General features: G+C 44.6%; 1 protein-coding gene across 1 annotated transcript in view; it reads right to left on the bottom strand.

The window, feature by feature from the left end:
* Positions 1-26,415, bottom strand: part of LOC126237262 (uncharacterized) — a 99,050-nt gene that overhangs the window by 4,624 nt on the left and 68,011 nt on the right. Inside the window, exons 3-4 of the mRNA XM_049947186.1 lie at positions 23,134-23,329; positions 17,666-17,808 (exon numbers count right to left, since the gene is read on the bottom strand). Of these exons, the coding sequence (XP_049803143.1) occupies positions 17,666-17,808; positions 23,134-23,329 (339 nt within the window). The remainder of the gene's footprint in view (positions 1-17,665; positions 17,809-23,133; positions 23,330-26,415) is intronic.

Genomic DNA, 26,415 nt, shown 5'->3' with positions numbered 1-26,415 from the left:
CTGGTGTGTCCGCTGTGCCGTGCGTGTGATCATTGCTTGTACAGCCCTCTCGCAGTGTCCGGAGCAAGTATGGTGGGTCTGACACACCGGTGTCAGTGTGTTCTTTTTTCCATTTCCAGGAGTGTATTTCAAGCTGCCACCTCACCATATTCTCATCTGAAGTAGTGTGATCAAGTAGTGTGGTAAGCAGGCTCGCATGCCTTAAAGATACAGATGGCCGTACCGTTGGTGCAACCACATCACAGGAGATGTCAGACAAACCTTTGGCGCCAGAAGAGCCTTTTCAGTAATTGCGGCTGTAACATTCCGGATGATTGAATGATCTGGCCTTGTAACACCAGTCAACATAGCGTTCTTGTACTTCGAACAGCTGAAAGCACCCGTCACTTTTCACGAGGACATGCAGCTCTGCCGTATGGTTAAATGATGGTTGTCATCCTCTTGTGTAAAATATTCTGGAAGTAAAATAGTCCACCATTCAGATCTCCGGACGGGGACTACTGTCGAGGATGTCATCAACAGGAAAAATAAAATTGACGTTCTACGGGTTGGAGCGTGGAATGTTCCATTCCTTAATCAGATAAGTAGGTTAGAAAATTTCAAAAAGGGAAATTAATAGGTTGAAGTTAGATATAGTGGGGGATTAGTGAAGTCGGTGGCAGGATGAACAGGATTTCTGGTCAGTTGAGTGAAAGGGTAACAGTGTGAGGGTCACTAGGAATGTAAGAAATGTTTTTTTTTTTTCCCTACAGAAATTGTTATCTGATATGATTAAACGAAGCTGTATTTTACGTACAATTTGATATCCAAGCTACCTTTCTACGTAGTCATCGTTCAAATTTAGGGAATTATTGTACTGTTTTACCAGCTTTTCTGTGCTTTCTCCATATTGAGTTGCCACAAAACTCTTTAACGGCTTCTTTAAGTACATCATCACTTCTGTAGCGTCGTCCGCTCAAGAAATTTTTAAGTTTGGGGAATAAGTATAATGACTTGGGGCTAAGTCCGGACTGTATAGCGGATGTTGAAACACTTCCCACTGATCCCGCTGAAGCAAGCCCTGTGTCACGCCCTCTGCATGGGTGCATGCGTTATCGTGGAGGAAGATGGCTCCACTGGTTAGCATTCGGTGCCGCTTGTTTGTAATGGTGCTGTGAAGTCGTTAAAGCGTCCGACAGTAGGCTGCTGCGGTCCACTAATTGTGAAACGCCTAGGCCGGCCGGAGTGGCCGAGCGGTTCTAGGCGCTACGGTCTGGAACCGCGCGACCGCTGCTACGGTCGCAGGTTCGAATCCTGCCTCGAGCATGGATGTGTGTGATGTCCTTCGGTTAGTTAGGTTTAAGTAGTTCTAAGTTCTAGGCGACTGATGGCCTCAGTAGTTAAGTCCCATAGTGCTCAGAGCCATTTGAACCATTTTTTGAAACGCCTATATTCTTTGATTTTTGTTTCAATCCTTGTTCGTCCGTCACCAATGAGGGACAGGCCCGAGTGATCTTCGTCCTGAACATTCTTCGTCCACCATTAAACATGATACATCGCTTCCGAATTGACACTTCGTCCGTCACATTACGGTATACCTCAGGAATCAGTGATTAACTATTCCACCTGGTGTGCAAGATCTATAAGACAAGGGAAATACCCTCAGACTTCAGGAAAAATATAGGAATTGCAAGTGTTGAGGTGTATATTAATGAACTACTAGTTTAATAAGTCATGGCTTACTGACACAAAATATTTACAGAAGAATAGAAAAACTGATAGAAGCCACGCCGGGGAAGATCAATTTGAGTTCTGGAAAAATGTTGGAACAAGCGAGCCAATATTAACCCTACGACTCCTCTTGGAATATAGGTTAAGAAAGGCAGACCTAAGTATACAGCATTTGTAGACTTACAGAAAGCTTTTGACTTGAATATACTCTTTGAAATTCTGACAGTGGCAAGGCTAAAACACAGGGAGGGAAAGGTGGTTTATAACTTGTACAGAAACCATACAGCGTTATAAAAGCAAAGGGCATGGAAGGGAAGATTGGTTGAGAAGGCAGTGAGACATGGTTGTAGCCTAAGCTCGATATTATTCAGTCTGTACATTCAGCAAGTTGTGGAGGAAACAAAGGAGAAGTTTGGAAAGAGAATTAAAGTTCAGGGAGAAGAAATAAAAGCTTTGAGGTTTGTCCAGAATATTGTAATTGTCAGACACGGCAAAGGATATGTAACACAGTTAAACGGAATGAATAGTAAAACATTGAATCAAAACACCTTTCAGCCGTCTTAATTTTCCAATTGTTATTTTATTTGAGCAACCAGTTTCGGCGCTACATTACGCCATCTTCAGGCCCTCTGACCAACTTGTAGGAAGATTCCCACCTTTGATCCAGTCATAATAGGGTCCACCACTCAGTGACTGGCATCTGTAGATTTTTGACAGAGTGATCCCTTCCATCACCACAGTCAGCAAGTGACGATCGAAGGGATCACTGTGTCAAAAATCTACCGATACCTGTCATTGAATGCTAGCCCCTATTTTGACTGGTGGGAATCTTCATACACATCGGTCCGGGGGGCCTGAAGATCACGTAAAGTAGCGCCGAAACTGGTTGTTCAAATAAAATAAGAATAGGAAATTTAGAGGGCTGAAATGTGCTTTGTTCGACATTTTATATTGAACAGCCGAAGTCCCGCAACCATCTGTATACAGATGGACTTACGGAGAATGGACAGCGTCTTAAAAGGAGATATAAGATGAATATTTAAAAAGGCAAAACAAGGGTAATCTAATGTAGAATAATTAAATCAACCGATGCTGAGGGGATTAGTTTATGAAACGAAACACTAAAAGTAATAGATGTGTTTTGTCATTCGGGAATTAGAATAACTGATGATGCCAGAAGTAGAGAGGACACGAAATGTAAATTGACAATAGGAAGAAAAGCATTCATAAAGAAGAGAAATTTGGTAATATCGGATATAAATTTAAGTGTTAGGAGTGCCTCTCTGAAGATATTTGTCTGCAGTGTAGCCTTGTGCGAGATTGAAACGTAGACGATACACAATTCATCGAAGAAGAGATGTAGTGCTACAGGAGAATGTTGAAGATTAGATGAGTAGACCACTTAAGAAGTGAGGAAGTACTCAACTGAATTGGGGAGAAAAGAAATTTGTGGCATAACATGATTAAAATAAAGAATCGGTTGATAGGACATCTTCTGAGAGGCTTCAAGGAACCATAAATTTAGTGCAGGAGGGGTCTGTACAGGGTGAAAATCATGTACGAAAACCAAAAGATGAATACAGTAAGCAGGTTCAAATGGATGTAGGTTGCAGTAGTTATTCGGAGAGATTTGCACAGGAGTAGCTTGGAGAGCTGCATCAAACCAATCTTCGGACTAAAACCACAACAGACAATCCTGTATTAATATTTTACTATCCGACGCGTTAGTGTTAAGCTAAGCTTTTAGCCACTGTTCAGAGCAATGGAGTTGCAAACCTCCTCATTAACAATACAAACAGGAGACTAATCTGTGAACGAATTCACGTCGTGAAGAGTAAGACAAACTAGATACAATGGGTAAAGCCAAAAGCGTTGTATACCAGAATCACTGAAATCGAAAAGCAGACAGAGTAATGAGGTCAGTAAGGAGATGATACGAAGGCGTGAAATGAATAGCTTCTTGCATTACACGGTAGTCTTTCCAGTGTCACTCCCGTATTCGCATTGACGGAAATGGGAAATGTTACGCCAGGGAGCACCGGTCAGGTATTTATCAGACTTTGTGAAGGTGTTCATCACATAACGGGTATTAAAGGACTGAACTTAAATTCCATTGGGAACTGATATGCAACTTCAATATCACTGTGATGTATGAGGCCCATAGACACGAATATAGTGTTGTATTCACTGTGACATGGAAACACAGTATTCAAATGACATCTTGAGCAATTTCTTGCATTCCCTTAAACATATCGTGTGGCACTTCATGAAGACTGCTTGCCAGAGGTATACATTTTTCCATCCGATCCCCGACTTGCTCTGCAGGTGCAAAATCATGGGGCAGGGCACGCTGGACAAGGATCCACACATTCCTCCAGACATTTTTGGTATGAACTGCTCTGTGAAGTTTACCGTTATTTTGCTGTATCATGCCATTTGGTACCACGCTCATAAAGGTACGATAAAAGTACAGACGGCCGAGTTGAGACACCTCCGTGTGAAGTCATGATAGCTGTTGGCAACCTGTGAAGCATCAACGGCGCTGGTAAAACATTATTATAGTTCAGTCATTTATTCACAATGTTTACTAATCGTCGTTCTTTCGCACCAGCCATGACCGCTGTTCATTCAGCTGTGTGTTGGATTCTAGCTCATGTCCGTCGAGTCAGTTCAGCGGTTGCTTGCCCAGGAGAAGATGTCAGTGACCCCTGCGCCACGGTGGACTGTCGGCGAGTAGGCGCAGCCGTTGCTCAGCGCGAAGTGATTCTCACGCTGGCTGCTACAGTGTACTCGGTCCCATTCCAAATTTTACAGTGACTGTTAATGACCAATCCGCGATGTACCTTGTGTCAATAGTTGTGTGATCGGTTGATATCCTCCTTATCTCTGATAGGTGTCAGCACACGGAGGTGCCTGAGTGTTGAACATGAACGTGGATTCCAAGAAGCCTTGTTGCTGGCTTCCCATTGAATACCAGTATTGCTAGCACTCGGCGATGTGGTGTTGTCAGGAGGCAGTCAGTTCCTCCGTCAGTAGTGGTAGGCGGCGAGCAGCATGAAGTTCATCAGCTGAAGACCATCACCTTGAGTACATCTGCTCTGGAGCATCTATGACATTTATTCACTACAGTATCGTAATTATGAAATCGGGTGGTATTGCTGTGAGTGGCATCGATCCCGATGGTGAATTCATGACGAGAGCTGGAGAGCTAGCACGAGGCTACGACGCAAGTTTCGGTTCCTAATGACCGAATGTGTCCTCGTTATTCTGTTATATTCACTTAACAGGTTGTTAACTGTTGTGTCGATCCTTCACTGTGTGCTCTTATAAAAGAGACAGTCTCTCTCGCAAAATGTTTCACGAGCTAAAGAATATGCTTGTCTCACTTCCTTTGGTTTCATGTCAGAGCGTCCATTCTGCTGAATGTGTATCCTCACTCAGCAGACAGTGTCATAACGTGTTGTCGACCTGACCCATTTGCGACATAGTGGCTCGCCTCCTGCTTGAGTTGGCCTGTGGCAATGTCAGTGAGATTTAATAATTTTTTTCTAATTTCTACCCCTTACTATTCTGTGCTGTAACGAAAGGGCTTAACACTCTTGCTGCATACCTGTCAATTATTCAGCCTCCTTCAAGAATTACCAAATCAGTCATGCTGGCATCTACATCTACATCATACTCCGCAAGCCACATAATGGTGTGTGGCCGCGGGTACTGTCGGTACCACTATCTGATCCCTCCACCCCTGTTCCACTCGCGAATAGTGCTTGGGAAGAATAGTTATCGGTAAGCCTCTGAATAGGCTCTAATTTCTCGAATTTTCTCGTCGTGGTCACTACGCGAAATGTATGTGGGGGGAAGTAATATGTTGTCCGACTACTCCTGAAAAATGCTGTCCCGAAATTTCAGTAGTAAATCTGTCCTTGATGCACAACGCCTCTCTTGTAACGTCTGCCAGTGGAGTTTGTTTAGCACCTCCTTAACGCTCTCTCACCAGCTAAACGATCCCGTAACTAAACGCGCTGCTCTTCGTTGGATCTTCTCTATGTCCTCTATCAGTCCTACCTGATAGTGATCCCAGAGAGATCAACAATACTCAAGAATCGGGCGAACATGCGCTTTATAAGCCACTTCTTTCGTGGATGAGTTACATTTCCTTAAAATTCTTGCAATGAATCTGAGTCTGGTATGTGCTTTTCCCACTGTTTTATATAGTCATACCACTTAAGGTCGCTCTGGGTAGTTATACCTAGATATTCTACGGCTGACGCTGTCTCCAGATGTATGTCATCAATAGTGTAGCTGTACAGTAGTCGATTTCTTTTCCTATGTATGCGCGTATCCAACAGTTTCTCACGCCAGCTGACCGCGAACAGGAGAAGGCCCTGAAGAGAAACCCGGCAGAGGAGTCGAAACGTCGATCATGTAGAAGACATAACTGAATTGTAACATGACGCGGGCTAATATCCTAGAAGATTTTATCTTCAATGACAACGGCCATGAAAGCCTGCAGACTTACGTAATCCTATGATCTTCTCATAGTATAGACATTCTGGATGGACCAGTCCTTATTCTCCTTTCCACACTAATGTCCATCTGAAAAGTTCCAAACCCAGTAGCCAGCACACACACAATTCTTCGTTTGTGGGGGTGGTTGTTTTGTCTGTACTGAAAATAAGCTCGTAAAAGATGAAATTTTAACACATTCCACAGGCAAGGGAATACTGGAGTATAAGTTTTTTAGTATGCAGTCAAGGTGTTCATGGTCCATTTCCGTAAATGCATTTGGCACGCTGAGCTAGTAGCCAAACCCATTCACTGGCTTAGAGCGCTTCAAGAATGTCAGCTTGGAAGTAACTTCACAGGACAATAGTAAAGCCTGTGACACGCTGCCTGAGCTTAGATGTACGCAACGTGTAGGTAGTAAAGATTCCAATTACTCTTGGCCACGGCATGTGCAGGAAATTGTGAAGTTTTTTATCTACCCTTGATACTGTCAATTTCACAGTACCTTTCTACCATCCAAGACGTAGAAGATATCGTACTATCCGCTGCTCGTGTCGAGGAAATGAACATACTGACCACCAAAGTAGCAACACAGGAATCGATGGCACGACAAAAAAGAGAATTTTCAAAATGGTCTTCCTACCAGCGATTGCATATGGTTACGAAATTTGGTCGATGGTCTCTGACACTAACACCACCAAGGTTCAGCGAATTCAAAACAGATATATGATAATCGCCATGAGTGCTATCTGGTACCAACAGAACAGAGAACTGTACACAAATACAAAGGTTGACAAAATCCCTCACAACTTCAGGCCAAATCAAACATTTTTCAACACATCATTATCGCCCTACATCCTAATCTGGAACATTAGATTCAATCCACCCCGCCCTACACCAAAATTTCCCAAATTGACGACAGCCAGAATCTTTCTTTCATATTCCGAAAATCACCCATCAAACTACCCAACAAGTAACACTAATGACCCTACCATAAAGTCATTTGCATAACCGCAATAATTGATAAAATGTTTGAATCTAGATCGATGCGATCCATCGAGGCAAACTAGGGTCCCAAATTCATTCGCCAAGATCACTTTATGCCGCAGCGACGTAGTGTCATATGGGTGATGCCTCTCGCTGTATAAGAACGGCTGTAGCCACGGTCAAGTTACTAAATTCAAGCACACGAAGATACAATAAATAAACAGAAGTGAAGTGATAAAATGAATAATTTCCTCACATTGCATTTTATAGTAAATGACTTCGTGTAAATACTGCCCTAACCCTGTACAGGAAGAAGATAGTGGACGGCAGCCAAGTCACTTAGCTGTAATCTGTTAAGCTGTTCGCTTCGCTGGATTTATTGCGTGTTACATTGCCTTTGCTGGTGTATTTTTGACTCCTCTCTCGCTAGCTCACGACCTCTTAGATATTGTCACACTTCTCTGAAATACAAGAGATTCAGTCGTTGTCATTCTCACAATCCCTACGAAGTAAGATGTTCCGGCATTGTTGTCTCTCTGACGTTTTGTGAAGGAGGTAGGTTGTGAACTTATCGCTGCTTTGCTGCACTTTTGTGTATCGGTCGCACACTTTGAACCGAGTACACTGATGAACAATATATGGACATCTGTTAGTAGATCTAATATGGGGTGTATTCACCCTTCGCCTGCTGGGACACTTTCAATGAGGCGTCTGATTTTCTGTGGAGGAATTGCAGCCCATTCTTCCTTAAGAGCCGAAATTAGGGAAGTAGTGGGTCCTGAACACTGTCTGGAGCGCAGTCGACATTCTGACTCATCCCAAACGTGCTCCATTAAGTTAAGGTCGGGACTCTGGACAGGTTAATCCATTTCAGGAATTGCCTCACAGACCCTGTTTTATGATAGAGTCCATTGTCATGTTGATACAAACCGTCTTCCAATTGTTCCTCTTCTATAGGAAGTAAACAATCTTTTAAAATGTCTTCATATCCTTCCGGATTTAGAGTTTTCTTAAGCGCAATGACGAGACCACACGCTAATCACCGAAGACCCATCCACACTGTAACATCACCTCCTTCACACTTCGCTGTTGTCACTACGCATGATGGCAGGCAAAGCTCTCCAGGTATTCGTTAAAATCAAACACTTCAATCGGATTGCCACAGGGTACAGCGTGATTCATCCTCCAAATCACTCGTTTCCAGTCATACACTGTCCAGTGGCGTTGCTCTTTACATCAACTCAAGCGTCGCTTAGGGCATACTACAGAAATGGGTGGCTTATGAGGAATTGGTCGACCATGGTGTCCCATTCTTTTTGAGTCCCTATGCACAGTCATTGTGCTAGCTGGAGTAGTGATAGCACTTCGAAACTCACGAGTGATTCCTTCCGCTGATTTCATGTGATTTTTTTTCATAATCAGCGTTTGCAATGCTCGACGGTCCATGTCCTTTAGTATAAGGGGTCTCTGTGGTCTTAGTTTAGCTGTGGTTTTTCCTTCGCGTTTCCATCCCACGATCACTATACCTAAACTCAGTTTCGGCAGTTTTATAGGTGTTACTCACGTGACATCCAATGACAAGCCCATATTCGAAGTCACTGAGCTCTCCTAACCGACCCATTCTGCTGTTACTGTTTCTGTACTGACAATACAGTACTTGCTGCCTCCTTTCACACTCGGGTGTCTGCCTCTCGTGACAGCTACTGATCAATTCTGCATGAACTAAGGCAGTCTGTATACTTATGATCAGTCAGTACCTATTTTGAATCAATGCGCCATTGTTTCTACTTCGGCTGCGTCTTCACAATCTATGTATCTGTAGGCATACCAAAGAAGCATGTATACAAGTATTTTACAAAGTAATGAATGAGCAAACACCGTCTGGATCACTATTTCTTTTATTAATCATTACCGGTTTCATTCTGCCCAGACGATTATGTTCAGATCTGCATCGCAAGGTGTGGTGCCAGATCTGAAGATGGCCCGCAGCTCGTGGTCGTGCGGTAGCGTTCTCGCTTCCCGCGCCCAGGTTCCCGGGTTTGATTCCCGGCGGGGTCAGGGATTTTCTCTGCCTGGTGATGACTGGGTGTTGTGTGATGGTCTTAGGTTAGTTAAGTTTAAGTAGTTCTAAGTTCAAGGGGACTGATGAACATAGATGTTAAGTCCCATAGTGCTCAGTGCCATTTGAACCATCTGAAGATGATCTGCTGGGCAGATCGAAACCTGTAATCCTTAATGAAAGAAACAGTGATCCAGATGAGATCATGGTTGCTAAAAGAATGCGTCAGTTATGAGATACTTTACAGAGAATGAAGACCAAGGTAACAAATGGGAGAGCGATAAGAAATGAAAGTTTCGATGTGAAGCCTCATATTGGATGGTCAGCTGCAGAGAGATAACACAATGTTAACGTGACCATGACCAGAATACAGAAGTTTGTTTACTGAAAGTGTGGCAGGTATACACTGATCATCCAGAACATTGCGGCATGTCTACCTTTGACACGGAAAACAGCGGCGAAGCGTCGTGGCATGGAAGCAATGAGGCCTTGGTAGGTTTCTGGAGGAAGTTGGCACCAAATCTACACACACAAGTCACCTAATCCCCGTAACATTGTCACATCCCAGATGTGTTCGATCGGGTTCAGATCTGGCTAGTGTGGGGGCCAGCACATCAACTGGAACTCGCCATTGTGTTCCTCGAGCGACTTCACCTCACTCCTAGCCTTGTGACATAGTATCACATTATCTTGTCGAAAAAAGCGAATGCCGTCGTCATGAGGGGCTGTACGAGACCTGCAACCAGTGTACGGTACTCCTTGGCCGTCATGGTGCCTTGCACGAGCTCCACTCGACCCATGTATGCCAACCTGAATGTTCCATGAATGTTCCCCAGAGCGTGATGGAGCCGTCACCAGCTTGTCCCCGTCCCGCAGTAAAGGTGCCAAGGAGCTGTTCCCCAGGAAGACGGCGGGTGCGCGACCTCCCATCGGCCTGATGAAGAAGGTATCAGGATTCATCAGACCATGCAACGCTGTGCCACTGCGCCAACGTCCAGTGCCGACAATCACATGCCGACTTCAGTCGTAGTTGCAGACACTGTCGTGTTAACATTGGCACATGCATGGGTCATCGGCTGCACCGGCCGCTGTGGCCGAGCGGTTCTAGGCGCTTCAGTCCAGAACCACGCGGCTGCTACGTTCGTAGGTTCGAATCCTGCGTCGGGCATGGATGTGTGTGATGTCGTTAGGTTAGTTAGGTTTAAGTAGTTCTAAGTCTAGGGGACTGATGACCTCAAATGTTAAGTCCCATAGTGCTTAGAGCTATTTGAACCATTTTGTCATCAGCTGGAGAGGCCCATTGTTAGGAGTGTTCGGCGCACTCTGTGTTCAGGCACACTTTTACTCTGCCCAGCATTCAAGTCTGATGAGGAGTGTCAGCCCAACCCCACGAAGTCTGGATGTGGTTTCACTTGATTGCTTCGCCACGCGTTGAAGACACTCACCACAGCCTTCCTCGAACACCCGACGAGCTGCGCAGTTTCCGAAACGCCCGTGCTTAGCCTCTGGACCATCACAATCTGGCCTCTGTCAAACTCAAATAGATCGCGCGCCTTCCCATTCCACACACAGACAGCACGCTCACTGATACTACATGCACCGTGCGTACATCTGATTAGCAGTCGTTCCTCGCCCCAGGTGACGCTGCTATCGTCCGGATGGATTTATATCGATAGTAGGTCGATGGTCACAATGTACTGGCTGACCAGTAGTTTGCTATCAAAGTTCTGAATGAATTCTCAGGGTGGTGCGGGAAACATAGGAAGCAAGCTCCCACCCGCACACTCCCAGCACGTGGGTGGCCGTGAGGTGAGGGGGAGGGGTGGTCTTCGGGGGGACAAGCCGCGCTTTCGTCACGCAGTGCTAGAACTGCACTTGAGCTTGATGCTTCGTATCGTGCGTCTACGAAGTGTAACATAATAGTAATGATAATTGTGTAACGTGGTTCGATTGTCTCGCTGTGCGACAAAATATTGACTTCACTGAAGATAACCGTTAATCTATGATGAACACGAAACAGCTATATTCGCCTGTGAGCGCCTTCAGCGCTCTGATACGCTCATAAATACCTTTTGAATGTAACAATCTTAACTTATGCAGATAATTAGCATTGACTTGTAATCTAATATGAAAAGAGGAAGTCATTGTATTGCAGTGTATTACGGAAGGCCGCCATTGGATGTTAATTTATGGAAGTTTAAGTCAGAATGCTGACAAGATAATTATTTCTGAAACTTTGTAGTAGGAAACTATTGTTCAGAGAACACGTCAGAAGTTTATGAATATTATAGTACGTGCGTTTATAATTTTCAAGGATTTCTTGAATTTCATATGAGCAACAATATGGTGTCGCTTTTGTTAACCGGATTAATGCGAACTGATTTGGTGGACACGCTGGCACGCGGTCACGACTATAACAAGAAGAATTTTGCTCTCTTGTTTGAAATTACGAAATCGTTGGACTACCAGTAGCTTGTCAGGGAGATGCTGTGACTGCACAAGGACAGACTCCGGTGGATCCAATGCGAGAAGAGTAAAGACGATTCAAGGTTTCAGGGTGATCGAGGTCTGCAGCTTCATCGGAGACTTCCACTAGACTCCTCGGCACGCAGAATATCAAATAGACGAATTTTCTGTTCTTCTGAAAATACAACCACGCCACCGGAAGTTCAAGTTATTTTAATTTCGCACGAGAGAGAATTTCTTGGAATTTATTTATGCAGAAACAGAGATATTTAGTTTGCATTCAAGTCAAATTAGCTTCTTGCCACGTGACTAAAATTCAGTTTACAAAAAAGTATAAAGTTTTAGTCATTATTCTCTTGTGATAATATAGAAAGTAAAAATTGATGCAGGGCCCTAGCGAAGGCTTATCAGATTCGTGAAATCAAAACTGTCTGGTTCATCTTGAAAGATAGTGCTTACTGTTAATAATTCGTCAGTCACCAAGAGATGTATTAGCTTATGACACAACACAAGGCATAACAATCGGATAAGGTTATGTGCTATAGTGACGTGACAAAAGTTACAGGATAGCTATATGCACATATACAGATGGCGCTAATATCGCGTGCACAAGGTTTCAAGGGCAGTACATCGGTGGAACTGTCATTTATACGCAAGTGATTCATGTGGAAAGGTATCTGGGAAGATTATGGCCGCAAGACGGAGTTAACAGACTGCACGCGGAATGGTAGTTGGAGCTAGAAACATGGGCCATTTCACTTCGGAAATCGCTGGGGAATTCAATATTTTGACTTGGATAGTGTGACGAGTGTGTCGAGAATACGAAATCTGACATTACCTGTCACCATTGTTGCAAATTTTGGCGATATACATATGAGTAAATTAGCTTACCACGCCTATTTTCATTCTCTACTTTCGTATGGCATCATATTTTGGGGTAACTCATCATTGAATAAAAGAGTGTTCATTGCACAAAAGCGTGTAATCAGAATAATTGCTGGAGCTCATCCAAGATCATCCTGCAGAAACTTATTTAAAGAGCTAGAGATCTTCACTGTAGCCTCACAATATATATATTCACTTATGAAATTTGTTATTAACAATCCGAAAGAATTCAAAAGTAATAGCAGTGTACATAGCTACAACACTGGGAGAAATGGCGATCTTCACTACTCAAGGTTAAATCTAACTTTGGCTCAGAAGGGGGTAAATTATGCTGCCACGAAAGTCTTTGGTCACTTACCTAATAGCATCAAAAGTCTGATAGATAGCCATATAGCATTTCAAAGGAAATTAAAAGAATTTCTTAATGGCAACTCCTACTCATTAGATGAATTTTTGGATGTAGTAAGTGGCTAATTTCCCCAACACCCACAAAAAAATTTAAAAATATTAAGTGTCATGTAATATTTTGTGTAATGTAATATCTTGTATAGACACATTTTATTAACCTGACACGTTCCACATCATTACGAAGTGTCGTATTCATAATCTATGGAACAAGTACTAATCTAATCTAATCTAACCACGGACAACGAACTCGCCAACGGTCTTCGCGTAACGACTGTGAGCAGCGGTGTTTACACGTAGTTGTCAGTGCTAAGATCCTAGCAATACTGCGTGAAATAACCACAGAAATCAATGTGCGATGTACGACGAACGTATCCGTTAGGATAGTGCGGCGAAATTTGGCGTTAATGGGCTGTGGTAGCAAACGATCGACGCGAGTGCCTTTGTCAACTGCACCACATCTCCTGCGGCACTTCCACCGGGCTCGGGTGGCGCAGACCCACGAAGCTATGAACCCAAGTTGACAACAAGGCACTGTGCAAGCTGTGGTTGCATAATGGTGTGGGTTGTTTTTCCATGGAATGGGCTGGGTCCTCTGGGAATTGAACGATTTTGGCTGGAGGTGGTTATGTTCGGCTACTTGGAGACCGTTTTCAGCCATTCATGGACTTCATGTCTCCAAACAACGATGTAATTTGTATGGATGACAATGCACCATGTCAGCGGGTCACAGTTGTTCGTTGTTGGTATGAAGAACATTCTGGACAATTCAAGCTAATCGCCCGACGTTAATCCCATCGAACATTCATGAGACAGAATCGAGAGGTCAGTTCCTGCACCACATCCTAACAGTCTCCCCCCCCCCCTCCCCCCATGAACCATGGACCTTGCCGTTGGTGGGGAGGCTTGCGTGCCTCAGCGATACAGATGGCCGTACCGTAGGTGCAACCACAACGGAGCGGCATATGTTGAGAGGCCAGACAAACGTGTGGTTCCTGAAGAGGGGCAGCAGCCTTTTCAATAGTTGCAGGGGCAACAGTCTGGATGATTGACTGATCTGGCCTTGTAACACTACCCAAAACAGCCTTGCTGTGCTGGTACTGCGAACGGCTGAAAGCAAGGGGAAACTACGGCCGTAATTTTTCCCGAGGGCATGCAGCTATACTGTATGGTTAAATGATGATGGCGTCCTCTTGGGTAAAATATTCCGGAGGTAAAATAGTCCCCCATTCGGATCTCCGGGCGGGGACTATTCAGGAGGACGTCGTTATCAGGAGAAAGAAAACTGGCGTTCTACGGATCGGAGCGTGGAATGTCAGATCCCTTAATAGGGCGGTAGGTTAGAAAATTTAAAAAGGGAAATGGGTAGGTTAAAGTTAGATATAGTGGGAATTAGTGAAGTTCGGTGGCAGGAGGAACAAGAGTTTTGGCCAGGTGAATACAGGGTTATAAATACAAAATCAAATAGGGGTCATGCAGGAGTAGGTTTGATAATGAATAAAAAAATAGGATTGCGGGTAAGCTACTACAAACAGCATAGTGAACGCATTATTGTGGCCAAGATAGACACGAAGCCCACGCCTACTACAGTAGTACAAGTTTATATGCCAACTAGCTCTGCAGATGATGAAGAAATTAATGAAATGTATGATGAGATAAAAGAAATTATTCAGATAGTGAACGGAGACGAAAATTTAATAGTCATGGGTGACTGGAATTCGAGAGTAGGAAAGGGGAGAGAAGGAAACATAGTGGGTGAATATGGATTGGGGGTAAGAAGTGAAAGAGGAAGCTGTCTGGCAGAATTTTGCACAGAGCATAACTTAATCATAGCTAACACGTGGTTCAAGAATCAGAAAAGAAGGATGTACACATGGAAGAATCCTGGAGATACTAGAAGGTGTCAGATCGATTATATAATGGTAAGACAGAGATTTAGGAACCAGATTTTAAATTGTAAGACATTTCCAGGGCCAGATGTGGACTCTGACCACAATCAATTGGTTATGGACTGAAGAAATTGCAAAAAGGTGGGAATTTAAGGAGATCGGACCTGGATAAACTGACTAAAGCAGAGGTTGTACAGAGTTTCAGGAAGAGCATAAGGGAACAATTGAACAATTGACAGGAATGGGGGAAAGAAATACAGTAGAAGAAGAATGGGTAGCTCTGAGGGATGAAGTAGTGAAGGCAGCAGAGGATCAAGTAGGTAAAAAGACGAGAGCTAGTAGAAATCCTTGGGTAACAGAAGAAATATTGAATTTAATTGATGAAAGGAGAAAATATAAAAATGCAGTAAATGAAGCAGGCAAATAGGAATACAAACGGTCTCAAAAATGAGATCGACAGGAAGTGCAAAATGGCTAAGCAGGGATGGCTAGAGCACAAATTTAAGGATGTAGAGGCTTATCTCACTAGGGGTAAGATAGATACCGCCTACAGAAAAAGTAAAGAGAACTTTGGAGAAAATAGAACCACTTGTATGAATATCAAGAGCTCAGATGGACACCCAGTTCTAAGCAAATAAGGGAAAGCAGAAAGGTGGAAGGAGTATATAGAGGGTCTATACAAGGGCAATGTACTTGAGGACAATATTATGGATGTAGATGAAGATGAAATGGGAGATATGATATTGCGTGAAGAGTTTGACAGAGCACTGAAAGACCTGAGTCGAAACGAGGCCCCGGGAGTAGACAACATTCCATTAGAACTACTGACAGCCTTGGGAGAGCCAGTCCTGACAAAACTCTACCATCTGGTGAGCAAGATGTATGAAACAGGCGAAATACCCTCAGACTTCAAGAAGAATATAATCAAGAAGAATATAATAATTCCAATCCCAAAGAAAGCAGGTGTTGACAGATGTGAAAATTACCGAGTATCAGTTTAATAAGTCACAGCTGCAAAATACTAACGCGAATTTTTTACAGACGAATGGAAAAACTGGTAGAAGCCGATCTTGGGGAAGATCAGTTTTGATTCCGTAGAAATGTTGGAACACTTGAGGCAAGATTAAGTTAAGGCAAACCTACGTTTCTAGCATTTGTCGACTTAGAGAAAAGTTTTGAAAGTGTTGACTGGAACACTCTCTTTCAAATTCTTAAGGTGGCAGTGGTAAAATACAGGTAGCGAAAGGCTATTTACAGTTTGTACAGAAACCAGATGGCAGTTGTAAGAGTGGAGGGGCATGAAAGGGAAGCGGTGGTTGGGGAGTGAGACAGGGTTGTAGCCTCTCCCCGATGTTAATCAATCTGTATATTGAGCAAGCAGTAAAGGAAACAAAAGAAAAATTCGGAGTAGGTATTAAAATCTATGGAGAAGAAATAAAAAGTTTGAGGTTCGCCGATAACATTGTAATTCTGTCAGAGACAGCAAAGGACTTGGAAGAGCAGTTGAACGGAATGGACATTGTCTTGAAAGGAGGATATAAGATGAACATCAACAAAAGCAAAACGAGGATAATGGAATGTAGTCGAATTAAGTCGGGTGATGCTGAGGGAATTAGATTAGGAAATGAGACACTTAATGTAGTGAAGGAGTTTTGCTATTTGGGGAGCAAAATAACTGATGATGGTCGAAGTAGAGAGGATATAAAACGTAGACTGGCAATAGCAAGGAAAGTGTTTCTCAAGAAGAGAAATTTGTTAACATCGAGTATAGATTTAAGTGTCAGGATGTCGTTTCTGAAAGTATTTGTATGGAGTGTAGCCATGTATGGAAGTGAAACATGGATGATAAATAGTTTGGACAAGAAGAGAATAGAAGCTTTCGAGATGTGGTGCTACAGAAGAATGCTGAAGATTAGATGGGTAGATCACATAACTAATGAGGAGGTACTGGCTCTGAGCACTATGCGACTTAACTTCTGAGGTCATCAGTCGCCTAGAACTTAGAACTAATTAAACCTAACTAACCTAAGGACATCACACACATCCATGCCCGAGGCAGGATTCGAACCTGCGACCGTAGCGGTAGCTCGGCTCCAGACTGTAGCGCCCAGAACCGCACGGCTACTCCGGCCGGCGAGGAGGTATTGAATAGAATTGGGGAGAAGAGGAGTTGGTGGCACAACTTGACAAGAAGAAGGGACCGGTTGGTGGGACATGTTCTGAGGCATCAAGGGATCACAAATTTAGCATTGGAGGGCAGCGTGGTGGGTAAAAATCGTAGAGGGAGACCAAGAGATGAATACAATAAGCAGATTCGGAAGGATGTAGGTTGCAGTAAGTACTGGGACATGAAGAAGCTTGCACAAGATAGGGTAGCATGGAGAGCTGCATCAAACCAGTCTCAGGACTGAAAACCACCACCACCACAACAACAACAACAACAATCCTAACAGTCGAGACTCTCACAATTATGGACGGCTATAGAGGCAGCATGGCTCAATATATCTGCAGTGGACTTCCAACGACTTGTTGAGTCCATGCCACGTCGAATTGTTGTGAAACGCCGGGCAAAAGGCGGTCCGACACGCCATTGGCAAGTATCACGTGACTTCTGTGACCTCAGGGTAGATCGGCAGTGTTGTCAGCGACCGGAGACAAACATTAGCGGGCCAAAGTTGACCGATTTCAACTAGATTCTGAAGATACAGAAATAGTCTCTCCTGGTTCAGGAGGTTGTGAACAAATCAGAATAGCCAACCTGCAACATCTCGGAGCGGCGGTCGCACGCCAGCAGGTCCCTGGAGAGCACGTAGCCGAAGCACATGTAGCTGCGCGGGCAGACTGCCAGCGACATCACGTCGTGCTCCAGGTCCAACACTGCCAGCTCGCCGCCCCCGGTTCCTGCGCACCACAACAGAGGGTATTCAGAAAGGCGTCAACACATAGGCACCTGCAATAGCGGCGCTTGCCCTCTCGTGGAATCTTCGGTACAGACATTTTATTCATTACACAACTCTCACGCATTTTTGGAAATGGTTGTGATGCACAGGGGTGGTTTCACAGCACTGGAGAATTGACGGGATCATACCAAAATGAGATTTTCACTCTGCAGCGGAGTGTGCGCTGATATGAAACTTCCTGGCAGATTAAAAGTGTGTGCCCGACCGAGACTCGAACTCGGGACCTTTGCCTTTCGCGGGCAAGTGCTCTACCACCTGAGCTACCGAAGCACGACTCACGCCCGGTCCTCACAGCTTTACTTCTGCCAGTATCTCGTCTCCTGCCTTCCAAACTTTACAGAAGCTCTCCTGCGAACCTTGCAGAACTAGCAGCAGAGCTTCTGTAAAGTTTGGAAGGTAGGAGACGAGATACTGGCAGAAGTAAAGCTGTGAGGACCGGGCGTGAGTCGTGTTTCGGTAGCTCAGATGATAGCCGGCACGGTAACTCAGCGTATTCGGTCAGAGGGTTAGCTGCCATCTGCAATAAAAAAAAAAAAAAACTGAGTTAATGGATCAACAACGAACTGAAACGGGTGTCTTGCGACGTCCGCACCGAGCAGATGAAACGAACGAAAACGAACAAAATGAAAGAAAAACAAAAATGTTAGAGCTCTTGCCCGCGAAAGGCAAAGGCCCCGAGCACCCAGTTTTAATCTGACGGGATAATGTTCAGAAATGCATGGAGCCCAGCAGATTTTAAAATTAAATTACATGAAAACAAAGATCGACAGAAGAATACAACAAACGGCAAGTTTATTGTGAAGGCTATGAGAATTTTATATTGCAGTTTCGAAGAAGTAGTTACAAGCTGCTAACAGATGGCGTTGTAATCGCGATATGTAGTACCTTTAAATAGTGCTCGGAAGGCCAGAGCCATCAGCTCACTCGCTGAAACGTGTATAGTGGTTAGTGCACTACTGAAGGAAGAGGTTCAATTCTTGTGTTCAACTGAACTGCGTGTGTTTCTGCTACTGTGAAAGTGGGCAATTTTTATGAAAGTGTTAGCCTCTTTGTAACAAAACGCTACAAATGTATGTACGGCAGCATTTAATTTCCACACATATATGGAATTTTACACCCTACATCGTTTAATTTTTGTAGAAATAAAGCTTTTATGTGCAATGAGATACAGCACCGGAAAAAAATTAGTACTCCTCTTTAATGGTTCAAATGGCTCTGAGCACTATGGGACTTAAAATCTGAGGTCATCAGTCCCCTAGAACTTAGAACTACTTAAACCTAACTAACCTAAGGACATCACACACATACATGCCCGAGGCAGGATTCGAACCTGCGACCGTAGCGGTCGCGCGGTTCCAGACTGTAGCGCCTAGAACCGCTCGGCCACTCCGGCCGGCACACCTCTTTAGACGTTTCCAGTTCACTCAAAATTTTTTTGTTGCAACAGTGCATATGGAGAATATGAAATGATTACGTATACAGATCAATAGCACAAGCAGTTCTGAGGTACCAGGTTTCGACCCATACAGAAACACCCATATAGTATGTGGTGTAGCTTGCGTCCATGGGCGGCAATGCAGGTGCTGACTCTGGCATCCAGTCGATCGTGCAGATGGCTACTTCTGTCCTGGGATACGTAACGCCATGTCTGCTCGACCATTTCACGTATTTCTGTATGATTTGTTGGTTGACGAGTTGCACGAGGCATTTCATATCCCACATGTACTCGATTACACAGAAGTCCGGAGACTGTGCTGGCCAGGGAAGTTGCTGAATGTCTTGCAGAGCACGTTGAGTTTCACGGGCAGTGTGTGGACGAGCATTATCCTGTTGGAACAACAGAATGGCAAAGGAAAGGATCTAGCAATATTCTGCATGTACCGAACGCTGATTAGCGTCTGCTCCGGAAGCACCAAAGGTGAACGAGAGTTTTAGCTTATCGCACCCCAGACCATAAGGCCTGAGGTAAGACCATTGCGTCTTGGACGAATGCACTCTATGAGACAGCGATCACCATGTCCACGTCGTACTTACGAACTGCCATCATTTGCATGTGGGCACATTCTGCTTTCTCTACTGAAGACCACGGCGTTGTAGTGTGAGTGGAAGACGGGCTAGAGATATGCATGCTCTTAGTCCCACTGATAATAACGGATTTGCAGTATTTCCTGTTGACTAATCGGGTCTCACAAACTCTCTTATCTGTGCTGTGGAAGGTGTACGATCTGGCACTGTTCCCCTTACAGTACGACGATCCTGGTGGGCGTCTGTGCTGCGTGGACGTCCAGAGCCTCTTCTATGAGTGTGAGAAGTCACGTGACCACTGATACCAGCATCGTTGCACCACTGACGCAGCACGTCCAACTTGTTTGGCAATTCTCCGAAAGAACCAACTCGCCACTCGGGATACAACAACTTGAACCCTTTAAAACATTATCAGTTGACTGTTGGAAGTACGAGTGCGTCGTAAGGCTTTAGAAACAAATTGACGTAATTATCAATTTTACGCTGTTGAAATTCACAAAATGTTAAGGTGCAATTTACACATAAGTCAGTTTCATAATTTATGACTGCACTACTAACCTGATGGCGTAAGTGGGCGAGAGGAAATTAAAAATCTCACTTCGCGTGCATACGCTTGTTGGTTAGATGGCGTTTGTTGGCCAGTTCGAGGTCTTTTCCTAGGTCGATAGAACACAAGCGTCTTTAACAAGTTTTTCGTCACGACTGCCCCTTCATCTCTGTGATACATTGTCAACAGTTGTCTTTTACACCCTGTATAAGGCATCCCTATATTTATACAGTAAATTTATGGATAATAAACCCTTCTAGTAGGAAAATAAAATACCTTGTGTCCCTCCATACTGATTTGCAAACGGTGTCGCCGGTAGAGAAAGAACAAGTGGTCGGATGGTACAATGTGAACTCGTCGGCCCCTACCAGAACTGACCTAAAAAAGCAAGTTCCTATTGGAGGAACAAGTGGTGTTGATACAAACCGTAGCGTAAAATATGAATTGGGTCCGTTGGTGTAAGTGCTCAACGAATTTCAACAGCCGGCCGCTGAGGCTGAGCGGTTCTAGGCGCTTCAGTCTGGAACCGCGCGACCGCTACGGTCGCAGGTTCAAATCCTGCCTCGGGCATGGATGTGTGTGAAATCCTTAGGTTAGTTAGGTTTAAATAGTTCTAAGTCCTAGGGGATTGATGACCTCAGATGTTAAGTCCCATAGCGCTCAGAGCCAAATTTCAACGTAGGTTATTACAAGTACTCTAAAATGTGCCTGTGGTCAATGTGCCTGTGAGTGATGGCTACGTAGAGTCCATCTACATCTACACGATTACTCTGCTATTGAGAATAAAGTGCCTGGCACTTATTAATTTATGTGGTATGTATTTCTCAATTGCTGTCGATACTATCTCTTTCAAATCGTTCCACAACTCTTCTACGCTTACATGACCTGATCGGAAGGAGTGAAGTCTGTCTCTTAAAATGGCGTTAAGAGCATTTGATCAGCTTTTTTAAACACACATATATTTTGCGTTTCTTTTTGATGGTTGTTGGTGTTAGGGGATTCAGCCTAGCAGCAGCTGCCATGTGGTCGCTAATCCCTGTTTTCGACACGATACTCCGTATTTGTCCAGGATTATTTGTTGCTAAGAGGTCAAGTATGCTTTCGCAACCATTTACGCTTCGAGTGGGCTCATGAACTAATGGTTCAAAATAATTTTCTGAGAAAGCATTCGGTACAATTGCGGATGACGTTTTATGCCTGCCGCCGGCTTTAAACGTATAATTTTTCAGCATATCGAGGTTAGATTGAAGTCACCACCGACTATAACTATGTGAGTGGGGTACCTATTTGAAATGAGACTCAAGTTTTCTTTGAACTGTTCAGCAACTACTGTATATCTTCCCAGTCGGGGGGGGGGGGGGGTCGGTAAAACGATCCAATTAATAGTTTAGTCCTATTGTCAAGTATAACCTCTTCCCATACTATTTCGCAGGAACTATCTACTTCAATTTCACTACAAGGCAAACTCCTTCTGACAGCAATAAATACTCCACCACCACCACCTGTATTTAATCTATCCTTTGTGAACACTGTTAGATCGTTTGAAAAATTTCGGCGGGACTTATTTCCGGCTTCAGCCAGCTTTTGTGTACCTATAACTATTAGAAATTCAGTGGTTTCTATTAGGGCTTGTAGCTCTGTTTCTTTCCCAACACAGCTACGACAATTTACAACTATAATACCGATCGTTTCTACAACTACCTTACTGTGTTTTACCTGTCCCCTTTTAGAAGAACGCCCTTTCTGTGGTTCCCTGAGACCCTCTAACCTAAAAATCGCCCACACCCTTCCACATAGCCCCCGCTACTCGAGTAGCCGCTTCCTGTGTGTAACAGGGACTCCTGACCTATTACGCAGAAGCCGGAAACCCACCACCCGATGGCGCAAGTCAAAGAATCTGTAGCCTACACGGTCACAGAACCGCCTGAGCCTCCGATTCAGACCCTCCACTTGGCTTTGCACAAAAGGACCACAGTCGGTTCTATCAACAATGCTGCAGATGGTGAGCACCGCCTTAATCTGTCAAGCAGGACTGGCAATCTTTACCATTTCCGCTAGCCGCTCGAAATCAGAGAGAATCTCCTCCGATCCAAAGCGACACACGTCATTGGTACCGACATGTGCTACCACCTGCAGTTGGCTGCACCCTGTACTCTTCATGGCATCCGGAAGCACCCTTTCCACATCCTTTCCCCCCGGTATCCATACGGAGTGCACACTGGCTCCCTTCCCCTCCTTAGCAGCCATGTTCCTAAGGGGCCCCATTATGCGCCAAACGTTGGAGCCCCCAACTACCAGCAAACCCACCCTCTGTGAATCCCAGAGCTTGTGGGCGGAGAAGCTTCCTCTGGAACAGGGTGGACGACTGCATCCGGGCCTACGATGCATACTGAGCCCTAGTCTTGGAGTCGAGGGATGAACTCTGCAGCTTGTAGGTTCGGCAGTTACTGAAGACCGTACACGACTCTGAAAACTATCCGCCGTAGCTCAGTGCTCCGGTATTCAACGAGGCATCGACCAATCACTATCCACACACGTGATACCCATGGGCTGGCAGCTGTGGCCCCTGGCGTATCTCGATTTATTTCGTACTGCCAACCCATACAGCTGCTGCAGTGTTTCGAGCGCGGCTTATCGATTGCGGTGCGGTTCTCTCTGGAGCTAAGAGCGTGGCTGGCAGCTGGCGCTACTGACCGTGCTGGTGCCAGACGCCTCTGTCGAGAACTCCGTCGGCGGATCGCACAGACTTGTTGGCGCTGCTCCTGTAGTACTCGACGTGGAACAGCGTGGAGCCGTTCTCGTGCTGCCAGAAGTCCAGCCACACGCACGTGTCCGCGCCCCACATCGGCATCGGGAACACCACCTCCACCACATACCACCGGCCAGATAGCTGTTAGCAGAGAAAAACACCAGCAACACATGAAATTCTCACTATAGATGCGAGTAGCAGAACATCAGGAACACTACGTACGTACAAATTTTGTTGACATTCGGTGCGGTGGCTCACAAAAGCGACGGGAAAGGCATCTCCAATTTATAGTCGCTCCCAGCAGTCACCGCGCCGAGTGTCAACTTAGTTTGCACGTATAGCTATGTACCAGCTCCCACATAGCTGTAAACACAAAAGTGCTGGGAGTACTACGTACACCGGACAAAAGTATTTGTCACTCTCAGGAGAAATGGTCCCAGTTTGGCGAGGAAAAAATTCTGCAAATTATTCAGGTAAGCCTTATCCAGCTAAATAAATAAAAAAAATTAAAATGTGTGTGAAATCTTATGGGACTTAACTACTAAGGTCATCAGTCCCTAAGCTTACACACTACTTAACCTAAATTACCCTAAGGACAAACACAAACACCCATGCCCGAGGGCCGGCCAGGGTGGCCGAGCGGTTCTAGGCGCTACAGTCTGGAACCGCGCGACCGCTACGGTCGCAGGTTCGAATCCTGCCTGGGGCATGGATGTGTGTGATGTCTTTAGGTTAGTTAGGTTTAAGTAGTTCTAAGTTCTAGGGGACTGATGACCCTAGAAGTTAAGTCCCATAGTGCTCAGAGCCATTTGAACCATGCCCGAGGGAGGACTCGAACCTCCGCCGGGATCATCCGCACAGTCCTTGACTGCAGCGCCTGAGACCGCTCGGCTCATCCCGCGCGGCTAGCTAAAGCCACTCATTGACGAATACGTTGCGTAGAGCCACCAAATCGTTGTAAAGAAGATTTCTACTTTTCCCGTAGTTTCAAATCGTATCAGAAATTTTCTGTCCAGTCACGAGCAGGCGATTTAGTTGGCCAGTCGATGGATGGTCAAACAGAAAATGTCTAGGTGCTGCCCTGTGAATATGACTGTTGCCATCTTGGAAGACGAGAGAGTCTACAGAAACTTCATGAACATGTACGAGGGCTATTCGAAAAATAAAGTCCGACCGGTCGCCAAGTGAGAATCAAAAATTTCTTACTTGCAACAGTTCGCTGCCTCTCCTGCTTAAGACATTTGTTGTAAAGTTGTACCAACTTTCCAATACTCTCGTCACATAAGGCAGCCGCCTGTGCTTTCCGCCACTTCTCTATGCTGGTCTGCAGTTCGTTGTCTGTGCCAAAATGTTGTCTTCATAGGTAGTGTTTCACGTGAGTATAGATGAACTTTAGGAGGAGCCAAGTACGGGCTGTACGGTGGGTGATCAGACACTTCCAATCGAAAACGCTGCAGGGGCATCCTCATTGCCAGTGCAATGTGCGCGGCAGAGAGTTATCATGAAGAAATATATGACAGGTACTTTATGTGCGGTTGCACGAAATTAGGCGAAACATTGCAATGGGCACCCATACTTGGAAGGAGACACTATTGTTCTAGACAGGTTTACGTGCTCACTGTGTGCTTAGAACTGAAACGAGCGACGTGACGCGATATATAGGCATGCTAGAGACAGTGACAAACACATCTTTGCAAAACTTCATCGGATTTTCACTGTCGTTTCCATTTCGCGACCTATCGGACCTTTCCGAATAGTCCTCATAGAAGAAAGGGCAACACTTGATCATCGACAAAGTTGAAATATATATCCTGGTTCGAGTTCGCAGTAATATGACTGAGTGAGTGCAAATCATGGTACGAAAAACACCCCAAAAATATCACGGGATCCCCTCCGTTCTAAGCTACAAAACTACATCCTCCACGTATCGAGGATTGAACGCCTCACCGGGCCATCGGTTCACTCTACACCACGCATGTCTGAAAAAAAAAAGAGACAAAATCGCACCTTGATGGACCATATTACACGCCTCCTGTCCGCTATTGTACAGTTTTTGTGTTTTTATCCACTGAAGGCGTTTTAGTGGTTGAATTATAATTGTTTTGACAATAAATGAAAGGACAAGGGGTGCCAGCTGCAAGAAAGTGTTTTGGACCACACATATAAGTATGAGGGAGTTTAAAAACGTAAGTTACACATTTTTACGTGAGGCCAAGTTCTGTAACATTTGTTCGCTAACATTTGTCCGGGAGTTTGGTGGCAAGCGAAAGTGTTCACACTCAGAAGAGTGTTCCTGGAGCCAGTTTCCTGATATTCACGGTACTCGTGAAATGGTCGTACGGAAAAATCCCCACGTCTTCGCTACCTCGGAGGTGCTGTGTCCCATCGCCTGTGCGTCGACTGTAACACCACGTTCAAATTCACTTAAATCTTGGTAACCTGCCATTGTAGCAGCAGTAACCGATCTAACAACTGCGCCAGACACTTGTTGTCTTAAATAGGCGTTGCCGAGCGGAGCATCGTATTCTGTCTGTCTACATACCTCTGTACTTGAATACCCATGCCTATACTAGTTTCCCTGGCGCTTCAGTGTATTTAAGCGCTACAGACTACGGTTAAGAGTACGAGGCGCTCTTAGGAATGAACGAAACTTGTAATGAGAACTATACGAGGAAGAAATGATATAGATAATTCTTGTTCTACACGAGCTTAAGGATAATCAGTTTGTAATTCTATGGCTAAGGTGGTAATTGTTATACAACGAAACCACGCAACTGTATATGATTACGCAATTTAAGTCCGTATGTGCTGCTAATGTGGAAAATATATTCTATTAATTTCGTGTTATATTTTCCCCTGTACGTATTTAGGATCATAAAGTCCCATATATATAAAGTTGGCTGCTCCTGGATCGTAAGGACCTGCGTAGATTGGATACTCGTAGACACAACCTGCAATCTCATAACAGCCTTGTTTGGGGGTGTATGTCCTTTGTCGGTATTTTCACATTTAGTACAACACGACGACAGCTCCCATCCAGCTTCCATTGAGAGAGCTACTCTGGCCCAAGTGTGGACTGCTTACTTTCCACGAATGTGTAAAGAAATTCTACGAACAGAACTGCACGTTCTAAAAATTAATATTCTCATATTCAGTTAGTCAGTTACCCAATCTTCAAATCCATGATAAAATAGCAACCAGAATTCAACGTTTTTGCGATTTTCTTA

The sequence above is a fragment of the Schistocerca nitens genome, chromosome 2 (assembly GCF_023898315.1).
Source record: "Schistocerca nitens isolate TAMUIC-IGC-003100 chromosome 2, iqSchNite1.1, whole genome shotgun sequence".
NCBI lineage: Eukaryota > Metazoa > Arthropoda > Insecta > Orthoptera > Acrididae > Schistocerca > Schistocerca nitens.
This window is presented reverse-complemented; position numbering and strand designations above follow the sequence as displayed.